Genomic DNA, 13,291 nt, shown 5'->3' with positions numbered 1-13,291 from the left:
CCTCTATGGGGAGAAAAACAATCTATTACACTGGAGAGTTCTTAAAGATGCGGTGTTATCAAGAATTTTTGACTTGCAAGCAAAAGTACTTGCAACCATCTCTGTGGAACTCTGGTAGATATCTTAGGTGTCTGCAAGCAAGAAACTCTTGTTTACAGAAATGAAGTTTGTTATGATTTTGCTGCTGAGTGAGCAGCTGAATTAAATTATATATCCCAGAGTGACTCAAATTGAACCAATGCACGTTAATTGCTGAATACCAAATTTAGCCTAATTTGAAGAGTTTGAACTTGGATTGGACCATTTCTTGAAAAAAAAGAGATGGTAACTCTGCAAAGCAGCAATAACTCCCTCTATGTACAAGTGCTGTCATTTCCTTGTCCTTCTGTAAGTCTCCCTGCTGTTGTGGTGTAAACAATCTTACAACACCAGGTTATAGTCCAACAATTTTATTTGAAAATCACAAGCTTTAGGAGGCTTCCTCCTTCGTCAGGTGAATGTCAGGAAATCCTTGAACGTTTCGCATATATATTCAGAGAACAATACCTGATGATTACAGATAATCTTTCCAACTGCCTGTTGTCAAGGCAATCAAAGTGTTCAGACAGAGAGGTGTTACCTACAGGACCACCGAATATACAAACGGCCAGAACACAAAACAGAGAGAGAGAGGGAGAAACATCCAAAAGGAAGAGAAAGACAGAAAATGACCCATTGAATTAAAGACAGATAACTTTTATTCGCTGGTGGGGTTACGTGTAGCGTGACATGAACCCAAGATCCCGGTTGAGGCCGTCCTCATGGGTGCGGAACTTGGCTATCAATTTCTGCTCGACGATTTTGCGTTGTCGTGTGTCTCGAAGGCCGCCGTGGAGTACGCTTACCCGGAGATCGGTGGCTGAATGTCCTTGACTGCTGAAGTGTTCCCCGACTGGGAGGGAACCCTCCTGTCTGGCGATTGTTGCGTGGTGTCCGTTCATCCGTTGTCGCAGTGTCTGCATGGTCTCGCCAATGTACCATGCTCCGGGGCATCCTTTCCTGCAACGTATGAGGTAGACAACGTTGGCCGAGTCACAGGAGTATGAACCATGTACCTGGTGGGTGGTGTCCTCTCGTGTGATGGTAGTATCTGTGTCGATGATCTGGCATGTCTTGCAGAGGTTGCCGTGGCAGGGTTGTGTGGTGTCGTGGACGCTGTTCTCCTGAAAGCTGGGTAATTTGCTGCGAACAATGGTCTGTTTGAGGTTGGGTGGCTGTTTGAAGGCGAGTAGTGGAGGTGTGGGGATGGCCTTAGCGAGGTGTTCGTCGTCATCGATGACATGTTGAAGACTGCGGAGAACATGGTGTAGTTTCTCCGCTCCGGGGAAGTACTGGACGACGAAGGGTACTCTGTTGGTTGCGTCCCGTGTTTGTCTTCTGAGGAGGTCTATGCAATTCTTCGCTGTGGCCCGTCGGAACTGTCGATTGATGAGTCGAGCGTCATATCCCGTTCTTACTAGGGCGTCTTTCAGCGTCTGTAGGTGTCCATTGCGTTCCTCCTCGTCTGAGCAGATCCTGTGTATTCGCAGGGCCTGTCCATAGGGGATGGCCTCTTTGACGTGATTAGGGTGGAAGCTGGAAAAGTGGAGCATCGTGAGGTTGTCCTTGGGCTTGCGGTAGAGTGAGGTGCTGAGGTGCCCGTCTTTGATGGAGATTTGTGTGTCCAAGAAAGAAACCGATTCTGAGGAGTAGTCCATGGTGAGCTTGATGGTGGGATGGAACTTGTTGATGTTATCGTGTAGTCTCTTTAGTGATTCTTCGCCGTGGGTCCATAGAAAGAAAATGTCGTCGATGTATCTGGTGTATAGCGTTGGTTGGAGGTCCTGTGCAGTGAAGAAGTCCTGCTCAAACTTGTGCATGAAAATGTTGGCGTATTGGGGTGCGAATTTGGTCCCCATGGCTGTTCCGTGTGTTTGGGTAAAGAACTGGTTATCGAAGGTGAAGACATTGTGATCCAGGATGAAGCGGATGAGTTGTAGGATGGCGTCTGGAGATTGGCTGTTCTTGGTGTTGAGTATTGATGCTGTTGCAGCGATTGATGCTGTTGTGGTGGTTAACATGGGGCAGACAGGTCACTCCTGTCTATGGTTGAAACAGCATTAAAAAATGTGGAGTTTGACCAGCTCATTCAGCCCATCAAGTCTCTTTCTTTCACAGACCTTGTACAATTTGCAATGACCTAAGCTCTCTAATCCATATCCCTACGTTTTGCACCATGACCATCCACTGTGCTAATAATAAAATTAATTAACACGGCCCTGATGTGACTTCACTGGCCCCAGAAATGACTCCCACGCCACCTCTACTAGCAGCAAAAATAATCAGCCAATGAGCAGACGGGTTGCTTGATTTAACAGCCCTAAATATTAACGATAAGTGCAGCTGTAGAGATTGGAGGTTCTGGCCTTCCAATGGAGCATAAACGTACCAAAAAAGCATGTTTATAGATCACGTTGTTTTAGAATTGGGAGATGCAGTACTGGAATATCATCAGGTCCTGTTCAGGTCAACAGATTCTATGACTATCAAGGTCCATTGACATTGTGCCTGGGAGAAGATTACCCACAGACTAAATGCAGTACTGTATTCCCAATGAAAAGAACAGTGAAGAAGGTCCACAAAACAATTAGTGACATTAAGAGTGTCACCACGGTGAATGAATAGAATGTCAACTCTGCTCCTTAATGGAGAAGAGCCCTTAACTGGGTTAAAATAAAATTAGAACCATCCTGTTGTTGTAGCCACAACTGACAAATAAGACATGTTTTACAGTGGAGGTCCAAAGAGACTTAGGGGTCCATGTACACAGATCATTAAATGTCATGGACAGGTACAGAAAATAATCAAAAAGGCTAATGGAATGCTAGCCTTTATATCTAGAGGACTGGAATACAAGGGGTAGAGGTTATGCAAAACCAAACAAAACCCTGGTTAGACCACACCTGGAATACTGTGTTCAGCTGTGGGTACTGCACCTTAGGAAGGATATATTGACCTTGGACGGAGTGCAGCGTAGATTTACTAGAATGATACCTGGACTCCAAGGGTTAAATTATGAGGCGAGATTACACAAACTGGCGTTGTATTCCCTGGAATTTCGAAGATTAAGGGGTGATTTGATCGAAGTTGTCAAGATATTAAGGGGAATTGATAGGGTAGATGGAGAGAAACTATTTCTGCTGGTTGGGGAGTCTAGAAGTAGGGGAAATAGCCTAAAACTTAGAGCCAGGACTTTCAGGAGTGAAGTTAGGAAACACTTCTACACGCAAAGGGTGGTAGAAGTTTGGAACTCTCTTCTGCAAACAGCAGTTGATGCTAGCTCAATTGTTAATTTTAAATCTGAGATTGGTAGATTTTTGTTAACCAAAGGTATTAAGGGGTATGGAGCTAAGGCAGGTATATGGAGATAGGTCACAGATCAGCCATGATCTTATTAAATGGCAGAATAGGCTCAAGGGGCTAAATGGCCTACTCCTATTCCTGTGTTAAGGGGGAAAAAAACAAGTAAAGCTGTCACCTCAAAGGTATACAGTATAACGAGAAAGATTCATAAATGGTGGATGGAAACTTGCTGCAGGAAAGAGTTAAGTACTGCTTGCATCTTCGGGGTCATAATGTAATTTGAAAAATTATGATGGGGAATTATTCTTTGCACTCCTGCATGGCCAATTAAGAATTATAAATAGCAAAGTGACAAGTTGCAGAATAGTTTCCCTAATGTAGCATGTAACTAAATATATTCAAAGTGAAATTTGTGTGTCATTTGCCAATATTCTGCTTGTTGCAGGCCAAAATGGCATACATTGTAAAGACATGGGCAGGAACAGATAGCAGCCCACTCCACCCAGAGGAATCGATCCACAAATTTATTGAGCCAGAAACCCTCACTGCAGTTAACCCCCAGAGGTAGTCAACCGCAAACAGGTACATGTTAGTGTTGCGATGTTGCCTGAAAAGAAGACGAAAGGTTTAATTAACCTTCAAATGCACACAGCCAACCCCTTCAACATCAACTGTATTACTATCATTTGCAAGTATGCCACATGTTATTTTATTACTTGTACTCTCTTAGCAATTGAATGTGTTTTTGTTCGGGTTTTTTCCTAACACTTTGTTCTTGTGTTCACAGTTAGACTACAATTTTGATAGGAAGACCAGGTCCCTTATGTACTGAAACCTGCAACTTTATTTACTGCCATGTAAAGAAAGTAAAAAAGAATTTTTATTTATATAGCGCCTTTCATGATCTCAGGACATCCAAAATCGCTTCACAGCCAGTGAAACACTTTTGAAATGTGGTCACTGTTGTAATGTAGGGAAATGCCTATGTGTTATATGTATGGGTTAGTGTGCTCAGGCTTGACAATTGACCCTTAATAGCAGGCATTTACTTACTGGGGAATACATGGGATGCTATTTCTTTTGAAGTTAACAGGCAAACAGAGCAAACAAGCAAACTCAGATCTTAACAGTCTTTACATCTTGGTAGGTGAAATTATGTAATGACTGAAAATTGTGGTATCTTCAGATATTTCCACCCAAACTGGGTTTCACGCTGTTTGGTAGAATTTCCTAATGACACCACATTCAGAAAGAACAGGGCAGGTCATCTGTATCTTTCTCTCTGTCAAGCTGCATCTCTTTAGGTGCTTCAATGTTGGACAATTGAATATTGCAAGATGTAAGGGTATTGGCAGCTCCCTGAATACCAACCATTAATGTGGAGGATGCTCAGGTTGACATTACATACTAAACATTGAAGAAATGATATCTCTATAAAGCACAGCTTGGAGCTCAAATGGGCATGCTTGTGCAGTCAATGATGCCCTGCATCCTTGCTGCCAATGCACACTTATTGGGGCGTGTGCCTTATTAGAGCTTTGGTGGCATTCTGGATGCATTGCTGCACTTAGAAATGGCTCACTTCTGTCAGATCTCCATGGCAGCTTGGAACAACTCTGTAAAATAGAGCAATGGGGTTGATTTTAGGAGGCAATTACGGGTGCATTGGGGGCAGGGGGGTCTCCAAAAATCACGGAGATCCTGTTTGGGTTCGGAAGCTGGCTCCAACCCGCTGACTTACGAGTTTCCCAGGGACCCACCGGCAATTAAAGCCAGCAGGATGACAGTTAAAGAGCCAAATGTACCTATGGATGAAGTAATTAGAACAATTTTTAACATACCTGGGTGGCTTGCCCACCGCTTCTGATTCACGGACCAGGGAACTAGAAACTAAATAAATTAAATGAAAAACTATAGACGGAAGTGAAAACATAAAATGAACCTACCTTTGCACCCTGCTCTGATGTCCGATGTCTCCCACTCCAATGTCCCCCTCTTCACCACCCCCCCATGTCCTCCCAATCTTTCCCTCTCCCCCCGATCGTCCATTCTCCCCCCCCACCCGACCGTCCCCTCCGATCTTCCCCACTCTCCTCCCCACCCCAGTCTTCCAGTCCAGCACCGGATGACGTCTCGCTCTCTCTCTTTCTCGCCCCCACCCCCACCTCACGTTGCAGCTCCTGACGGCAGTCAGCCTGTCAATCAGGCTGGCTGCCGGGCACAAAAACCCGGAGAGGACGTTAATTATCATCAATCAACATGCAATCGCGTTGGAAACAGAAAGTTTTGTTTATTCGGGTTTGCCACTTGTACCTTCACCCCCGCCCCCCCCCCCCCCGCCCCCCCCCGCCCCGCTGCCAACCTGCCACCATTGCAAAATCGAGCCCATGATTACTTTAAATGTCATAGGCAGAACCATGGATTGTCCTCTGACTTGGGTCCCATGCAAATATTCAGGTATCTCCTATACTATGCAATAAGTACAAACAAGCACTGCCAATGCAATTCATCCTGTAAACTTGGCAGCATTTGCTGCGGTGCCATTATCTCAACTCCAGTTCAAAGTGAGGCCAGACGGTGGCTGGACTGGTACAGATGAAATCAGTGGAAAGTAGCACTGGTAGAAGTGACTATCTAACAAATCGCCCTTATTTAGCCATAACAGGCTCCAGTGAGAACATCCAGTGAGAATAAGCTTGAGCTCATCCAAAACTCTGCTGCCCGTATCCTAACCCGCACCAGGTCCCGTTCTCCCATCACCCCTGTGCTCACTGACCTACATTGACTCCCAGTCCAGAAATGCCTCGATTTTAGAATTCTCATCCTTGTTTTCAAATCACTCCATGGCCTTGCCCCTCCCTATCTCTGTAACCTCCTCCAACCCTACTACCCTCCTAAATCTCTGCGCTCTTCCAATTCTTGCCTCATGCGCATCCCCGATTTTAATCGCCCCACCATTGGCGGTTGTGCCTTCAGCTGCCTAGGCCCCAAGCTCTGGAATTCCCTCCCTAAACCTCTCCATCTCTCTACCTCTCTCTTCTCCTTTAAGACACTCCATAAAACCTACCTCATTGACCAAGCTTCCCTGTCCTAATATCTCCTTATGTGGCTCGGTGTCAAATTTTGTTTGATAATGCTCCTGTGAAGCACCTCGGGACATTTTACTATGTTAAAGGCACCATATAAATGCAAGTTGTTGTTATATAATCCCATTTGGATAATGCATGGGACACACACATACTCATACACAAAGTGTAGGGATAAAAAGAAAAACTGTGAATGTTGGAAATCAGAAATAAAGGCAGAAAATGCTGGAAATCTACAGCATGTCAGTCAGAAATGAAAAAGATAGGCAACTTAACTAATTGATATTCTGCTGAGGAACCCCACCTAAAATGTTAACTCTTTCCATTGCTAACTGGCCTGCTCTGCATTTCCAAGATTTCCGATAAAAATTTAAATTATAGTGTTTAAGAAAATTTCTCTTATTGCATTTTTCTTATTGAATGTGCAATAGTTGCAAAGAAGCTCAAACTTCTAAATATTAATGGTCGACCTAAAAAGAATGAATTCCTGTTTTTTCTACACCAGTTTGCTGGGCAATCAACGCTAATCGCCTTTATCAGTTACCAGCCTATAGCAAGGATCTGCAGGTTGGGTCCCATTGTCATCTTCATCAGAGGAAAAGAAGGAAGGACCTGAGCCACTCTACTTACAGGACTCCTCTGTCAGTCATCCTGAGATCTATTCAACCGTCCAAGGGAATGGGAAAAAGGATTTCAGCTACTTAGTAAAGGTGGGAAGCTCTCTATATTGGACAATCCAGAGTAGTTGAATGGAATCCAGTTTGACAATAAGCGCACCATACTATCCAGACTGAAGCACATCGGATATAGACTGCAATTGAGTCTCATAGAACTGCTTTCATAGAACTGAGCGGCCAGATCTCTGCTGTGAATCAGCATGTTTCTGCACTTGTCAGAGTACTGAGTCAGCCTCCAAACACACTGCAACTTGTCGACCTTCTCACAGATTTTCCAGGACTGTTTGGGCGTGGGAGTTCTCGGAATCAAACTTCCAGTCTTAAACTACGCCCACCACTAATCACCAAACATAAATATCAGTCAGCAGCACCTTGTATCCACGCCCCGACTACCCCCTGCCCCACGATTCTGGTCCTGGATCAGGATCGACACTCGTTTCAAAAGCTAATCTCTTAAAAGTCAAGATAAAAAAAAGTTTGTCATTTCCACTTTAATATTTTTTTAAATTCAAACTAAAATGCTATTTTCTATCAGTTCAACACTTATCTCTATGTATTTTTGTTAACCAAATATTCCAAGCTGTATTTTTCTATTAAAGAATACAGTACTCACATAGATTCCATGACTTCTTTTCTTAACACTTGAACAAAGTATATGAAAATTAGAGTAGGTGGAAGACACCATGGAATCTTGTTATGTGCAATATAACAAGTAGACCTCGCAGGAAGCAAGCAGGGTCAGGAAATCTGGCCCACTGCAGAATGTGGCCAGTTCAATTCACAGTGTGCCCAATTCCTAATTGGCATTTTTGGTGCAAAAACAACAGATCAGGGCTTCAGGCCGGAAACCTGAACATCTGTTTGCTGTTCCATATCCACCACCTCCACCTGCAATAAATGCAGCTTTGGCACAATGAAAAGGCCCATGCAAAAGGACACTGTTTGTGTACATTGCTTGAAATGGTACCTCCCAGAGGGTGCAAAAGTTCCCATCTTAAGTTTGATGAGCCCCACAAGTAATGTGTACAAATTTGAGGAGCACACTTACCTTTGCTTTTCTCCTGACACCAGCAAATATCTTCCTTATTTGCAGTAAGAGTCTCCAGTGAGCCATTGTATCAATTTCTCCACTTTTCTGTCTCCACTACAACTTTCTCTTATAATGGCTTGTTGCTGCCCTTTAAGAGCTGCTGCCAAGTGTGCTACAGGCCATGCTCTCTGGGCAAGTTTTTCCAGCAACTGAAACCTATTCAAATTAGGGGGAAGAACTCCCATCCAATAATAGGGCATAGTTCATCCTTTGTGATGCAGGCGCAAGTGACTTTGTGCATTGGGTCAGCTCAATTCCATTTTTCCCATTATTGGAAAATCAGGGCTATAGAATACATGGATTCTATGTAGTTTGTTTTACTCATATTTCTTAAATCAAAAATTTATCTTTACAGCACATAAGTAGTCTTTCTTCAAATAGCCACCAATGCAGTCAGTAAACATCATAAACTTTGAGAGAATGGATTCACTCCCATATTCTTTATATCACTTTTCCCCACCTTGCTGTCTGAGATCAGCCAACACATCAGATAGATGAAATGGCTAGAGTCCAATGTTCCATTGGTTCAAACCTCATCGTAATGTCATTACCACTACTCAGTATGTTCACTAGGTCCTGTGTCTAGTGGAAACAGGATTGATGAAAATCTAGGCCTGTCTCAGCAAAGAAGGAAACCTCTTTACACTCCATATTACATCTGTGATTCGAGCCTTGAAATTACTGTTGGTGATATTAGCAGACAAATGCTTAATGTGTTCCTATGACATTATACTATCTGTAGTGAAACTGCACCTGTGCATATAATGAGAGAAAAATCTACTAAAATTTCAGTGCTGCTGCACCTATGCCCTCTCTTGTACATGGCATACAGTGAAATGGTCAACAGAAAAACTGTATGTCCCAGATCATACATTTTTTCCATATGCAGTAGCCTATTATTTCAATGGCAAATAGAAAGTGAAATGTTAACACATTTGCTGTAAAAGTGTGCACGAAAGTCTCCTGTTACAGATTCCCAGAACTTATACAACTGTTGGGTTCAGTGGATTGGGCACTGCCCTTTCACTTTCAGAGCTGATTCAAATCCAGACCAGACTGATGGAGGTTAAAAGTCTTCCCTGTCTGCTGGTTGCAAGGGTCCGATGTGAAATAAGTTGGACAGTCTTAACCCAGTTCTGTGGCCATGGACGTAAAGCACAAAACTGGCAATCACCTTCAGAGAGGCCACAGGATGGCTGATATAGGAAATGGTGCCCTTCTGAGGTTGGAGCTGAGACATGTTGTTGGGACATCTGGCTGTGCCAAACCTGAGTGCTTGATGCTAATACTAGACTGAAAGGAGATGAACGCTAACATCTCTCACCTTTATGACCTTTAAAATATATTTTAAAATATAGATTTCTAATACTCTTAGGTTTCAGGCATGCAGAAAAGTCTATAACATAGGGTATTTTATAAAAGAACAGTATTGTAAATGAAATGGGCCCTGAAAATTTACGGACCTGCCAGTATTATCATACGTAACTCTGACAATAACGCAGCAGAATGCCCGGGAGATAGGCTCGGTCCCAAGATATGCTGTGTCCCAGCCTTCACTGATAGTTTCCAGGTGGTCTTGTCTGGGGTGGAACCTCCATGGAGTTTCCAGCCCGTGTGGGCTGATGAGTACCTGAGATAGACCCTCTCGACAATGGTGCCCACTGAGTAATGCTAATTAGGTGCCCTCCCCCTGACCCTGTATACACTGGCAGGGTCAGCATTGGGGGTACTGCTGCTGGGATCATATCCCCAAGTAATTTCAGGGCCATAGTTTTCAATCCTCGATACTTCAACCAAAGGTTTGGGTCTCTGAAGCACAGAATTCTGCAGCAGCTTATTTCCTGTCAAGTGACTATTCGCGATGTGTATTTTCTCTTCGTTATTTACTTAAAAAGAACAGCTTTCCTTTAGTAGTCACCATTCTCTCTGTCGAGCATGAAATTTAAGGTTGCGAATATTTTGTTTTTATGACCATTAATTTGCTCTAACTGAAGTTTAATTAATCATTGGAAATTTTCTGGCTGGTAGTCCCAAGTCCTATGACCAACCATTCTTCTTGCTTTGGCAGTTATTTTGCCCAGCCATCCAAAAATTCACACAGGGTTTTGGGGCTGTGTGTGTGCCATTACTGATGTCATATTGTCCACACTGCAGAAATCTTGTGACATGATGAAATACCATACTATTTTGCTGTGCACAGACAAAATCATTTGGAAACAGAGAATTGGTGGGGAAAATTACTTTGAGTGGATAGACTCTCATCAAGGTGAGGGATGACAGCAATAGAGACTGCAGTTCTTTCTCACTTAACACCAAGTGGCAGCATTAACTACTCCCAGGTTAGGGTGGCATGGGTCACGTCCATTGCTTTCTCTTATCTTTTGCCAAACAATGCATCAATTCTTACCCTTTCCCCATGACCCCAGATGACCACCTCCCATCCCCCACTGCACTGCACCTGCATAGAATTTCCATTCCTCATTTTTTTTTTCTTTGACTCCCAAAGTAAGACAGCTGAATTAGGGCCAAGTACAGCAAAACTGTAGACAGTTTTGTTCTGTGCACTCATGTCCATTGGGAGCTGGGTTGAGACTGCTCAGACCAATTTAACTTATGACTTATAACAGCTGTCAGAGAGTGAGAGCAGAGCTTCTTCCCTGCTGTCTAGACTAATTTAAAACCCAGGTACCAGAGGTTAGAAAACAGTGTTCTCACCCCCTGTGTGACCCAATATCTCTGGGGTTTCTTTTTGCATTGGTAAGATGCATTTTGACTAAGTTTTGAAACAAGTATATTAAAAAATATGACTGATCAAAACTTTCTATGCATTTCTATACCGGTAAAATACTCTTAATCCACTTTACTCTTTAAAAAAAAAGTCATCTATAAATCATCGAGTAGTACAGTAAATATTAAAAAAAGCAAACTTACTGGACAAGTGGCAATTACGCACAAAGCAAAAGGATGTAAGATCACCACAGATCACTGTGATCCACTGCAGCTAAAGTACTGTTTGTTTATAAGTGAAATAGTTTGATCTTGACAGGAAATTGGTGACATAGAAATGAACTTGGAGCTAGGTTGTGGTGCAGTATGTTGGTGTACCAATGTACTCTGCCACAGAGTGGTAGGATGTGGGTTCACATCTGCGATGCTCCATGTGGTGATTTCCTGATATTACCCAAACAGAGACAAGGGACTCCTCCACACAGAGAGAGAGGAGAAATCAGCAGGTAAATCAAGGCAAGGAATTCTCCCACACATCCTAGCAAACTATACAAACTATTGTAATGTCAACAGTTTCATCAATAATGTCACTATTCATAATGTAGAATTAGTTGCTCACACATCCCAATCAAGAGCATACACAGATATATGAATTCTAATCAATATCCGTGCATACAGAAACCTTAATATAACTAATTTGGTCTTTGTTAATTGTGAGTTTTCCTGAACTTTCACCCACAGGTCCTCTCACATTAGCTCATTTCACCAACATACACGTCAACCTAGAGAAAAGCTGACCATGCACTTCAAACAAGCTGATGTAGTCCCAGAGAAATGGGCAGTGCAATAGTTCCAACCAACAGCACATTCTACATTCACAAGACTAAGCTACTTTAGTTTTGCATCTGTCCCTAAATATAAGTCATATGACATATGAAGACAAGGAATTACACTTAAAGAACAGTGGGACATGGGCTTGCCATAACTTAAACTTCAGGTACACCCAACAATATTTTATTGTAGGAGAAAAAACCTGAAGTACACAACAGCACTGTTTGGAAACATGATGGATGTCAAAATTATTGAAGGGAGATGTGAATGCTGAAGGCATGAGTTTAACAGAATATTTTGATATTTAACACTTTATTTGGTGAATTTTGTGGCATTTTGGAGCCTATTGTAATCATGCCCTTAAAAAATAACTTACCCTAGTCAGGTTACAGATGTTTTAAATATTAAAATTAAAAAAATAAAAGTGACTGTAAAGACTTCAATATAATTCTACATGGTTCAGTGCCTAGATACAACATGTTAATTTGTGAACTAAAACCTTTTACAACACATGCCTACAATCGTCCCATTCTACATTCACAAGGCAAAGATGCTTCACTTTCACATCTGTCCCATAGCTGCTCAGAGACAAGTGGAGGATTACCTGGACTGAGTGTATTCTGATTTAACTAGTTTAAACAAATAACTTTTATTTTTAAGTAGCTTCAAGATGGATAAGGGTGAATCACTATCATTGAAATAAAACTTTAGAAATGGGTTCTGATAAAGGGTCACACTGAAACTCTTTTTTCCGCTTTTAGATGTTAATCAACCTGCTGTGCATTTGAAATATTTTCTGTTTTTAAAACCTTTAAACACAAAGTTAGAAATTCCTGTTGCTGATAACAGCAAATGTTTAAAATAACATTCCTTTGTCTGCTATGTTAATGGAGGCGTTAACCCATTGAAAATAAATGACCAATCTGATTGGCTCTGACAGCCTCCAGTCCTGCCGTCCAACTAATCTGATTGGTTAATAATCTCGAATCACTGTGAAAAAGCCTCTCCTTGCTTAAGAAATGCTAACAAATGGTTGAAACTCTGTCACCTTATGAAGCTGACGGTTCACATTTATAGATAAAAGAATTTTCATTTATATAGCATCTTTCGCAACTTCGGAACATCCCAAAGCATTTCACAGTCAATGGAGTGCAATCTCTCTTGTAATTTAGGGAAACACAGCAGCCAAGGTCCCACAGCCAACAATGAGATAAATGACCAATTAATCTGTTTTAGCAGGGTTGGTTGACACCGAGAGAACTTCCCTGCTTTTCTTTGAATAGTCCCATGGGATATTTTACGTCCATCTGAGAGGGCAGATGGAGCCTTCGTTTAACATCTCATCCAAAAGACAGCGCCTCTGATGGTGCAACACTCCCTCAGTAATTCACTGAAGTGTCAACCGAGATTACATGCTCAAGTATCTGGAGTGGGGCTTGAACTCACAACCATCAGACTGAGCAACAAGAATGCTACCAATGAGCCAAGGCTGGTACTTA

The 13,291-nt window shown here is 42.4% G+C and overlaps 1 protein-coding gene across 2 annotated transcripts; it reads right to left on the bottom strand.

The window, feature by feature from the left end:
- Positions 1-433: 433 nt before the first annotated feature.
- On the bottom strand, positions 434-11,251 carry LOC137299496 (uncharacterized). Of its 2 annotated transcripts, none has more exons than XM_067968280.1 (2): positions 11,166-11,251; positions 434-3,988 (listed from the first exon to the last, which is right to left on the bottom strand). In XM_067968280.1, exon 2 carries the CDS (start codon positions 2,097-2,099, stop codon positions 753-755), a length of 1,347 nt encoding a protein of 448 aa, XP_067824381.1. In that variant the 5' UTR covers positions 2,100-3,988; positions 11,166-11,251; the 3' UTR covers positions 434-752. The 2 variants fall into 2 exon arrangements, with proteins under 2 accessions (XP_067824381.1, XP_067824380.1); XM_067968279.1 differs by lacking the exon at positions 11,166-11,251 and adding an exon at positions 7,098-7,412.
- Positions 11,252-13,291: the final 2,040 nt, after the last annotated feature.

Source organism: Heptranchias perlo, chromosome 29, assembly GCF_035084215.1.
Source record: "Heptranchias perlo isolate sHepPer1 chromosome 29, sHepPer1.hap1, whole genome shotgun sequence".
Classification (NCBI taxonomy): domain Eukaryota; kingdom Metazoa; phylum Chordata; class Chondrichthyes; order Hexanchiformes; family Hexanchidae; genus Heptranchias; species Heptranchias perlo.
This window is presented reverse-complemented; position numbering and strand designations above follow the sequence as displayed.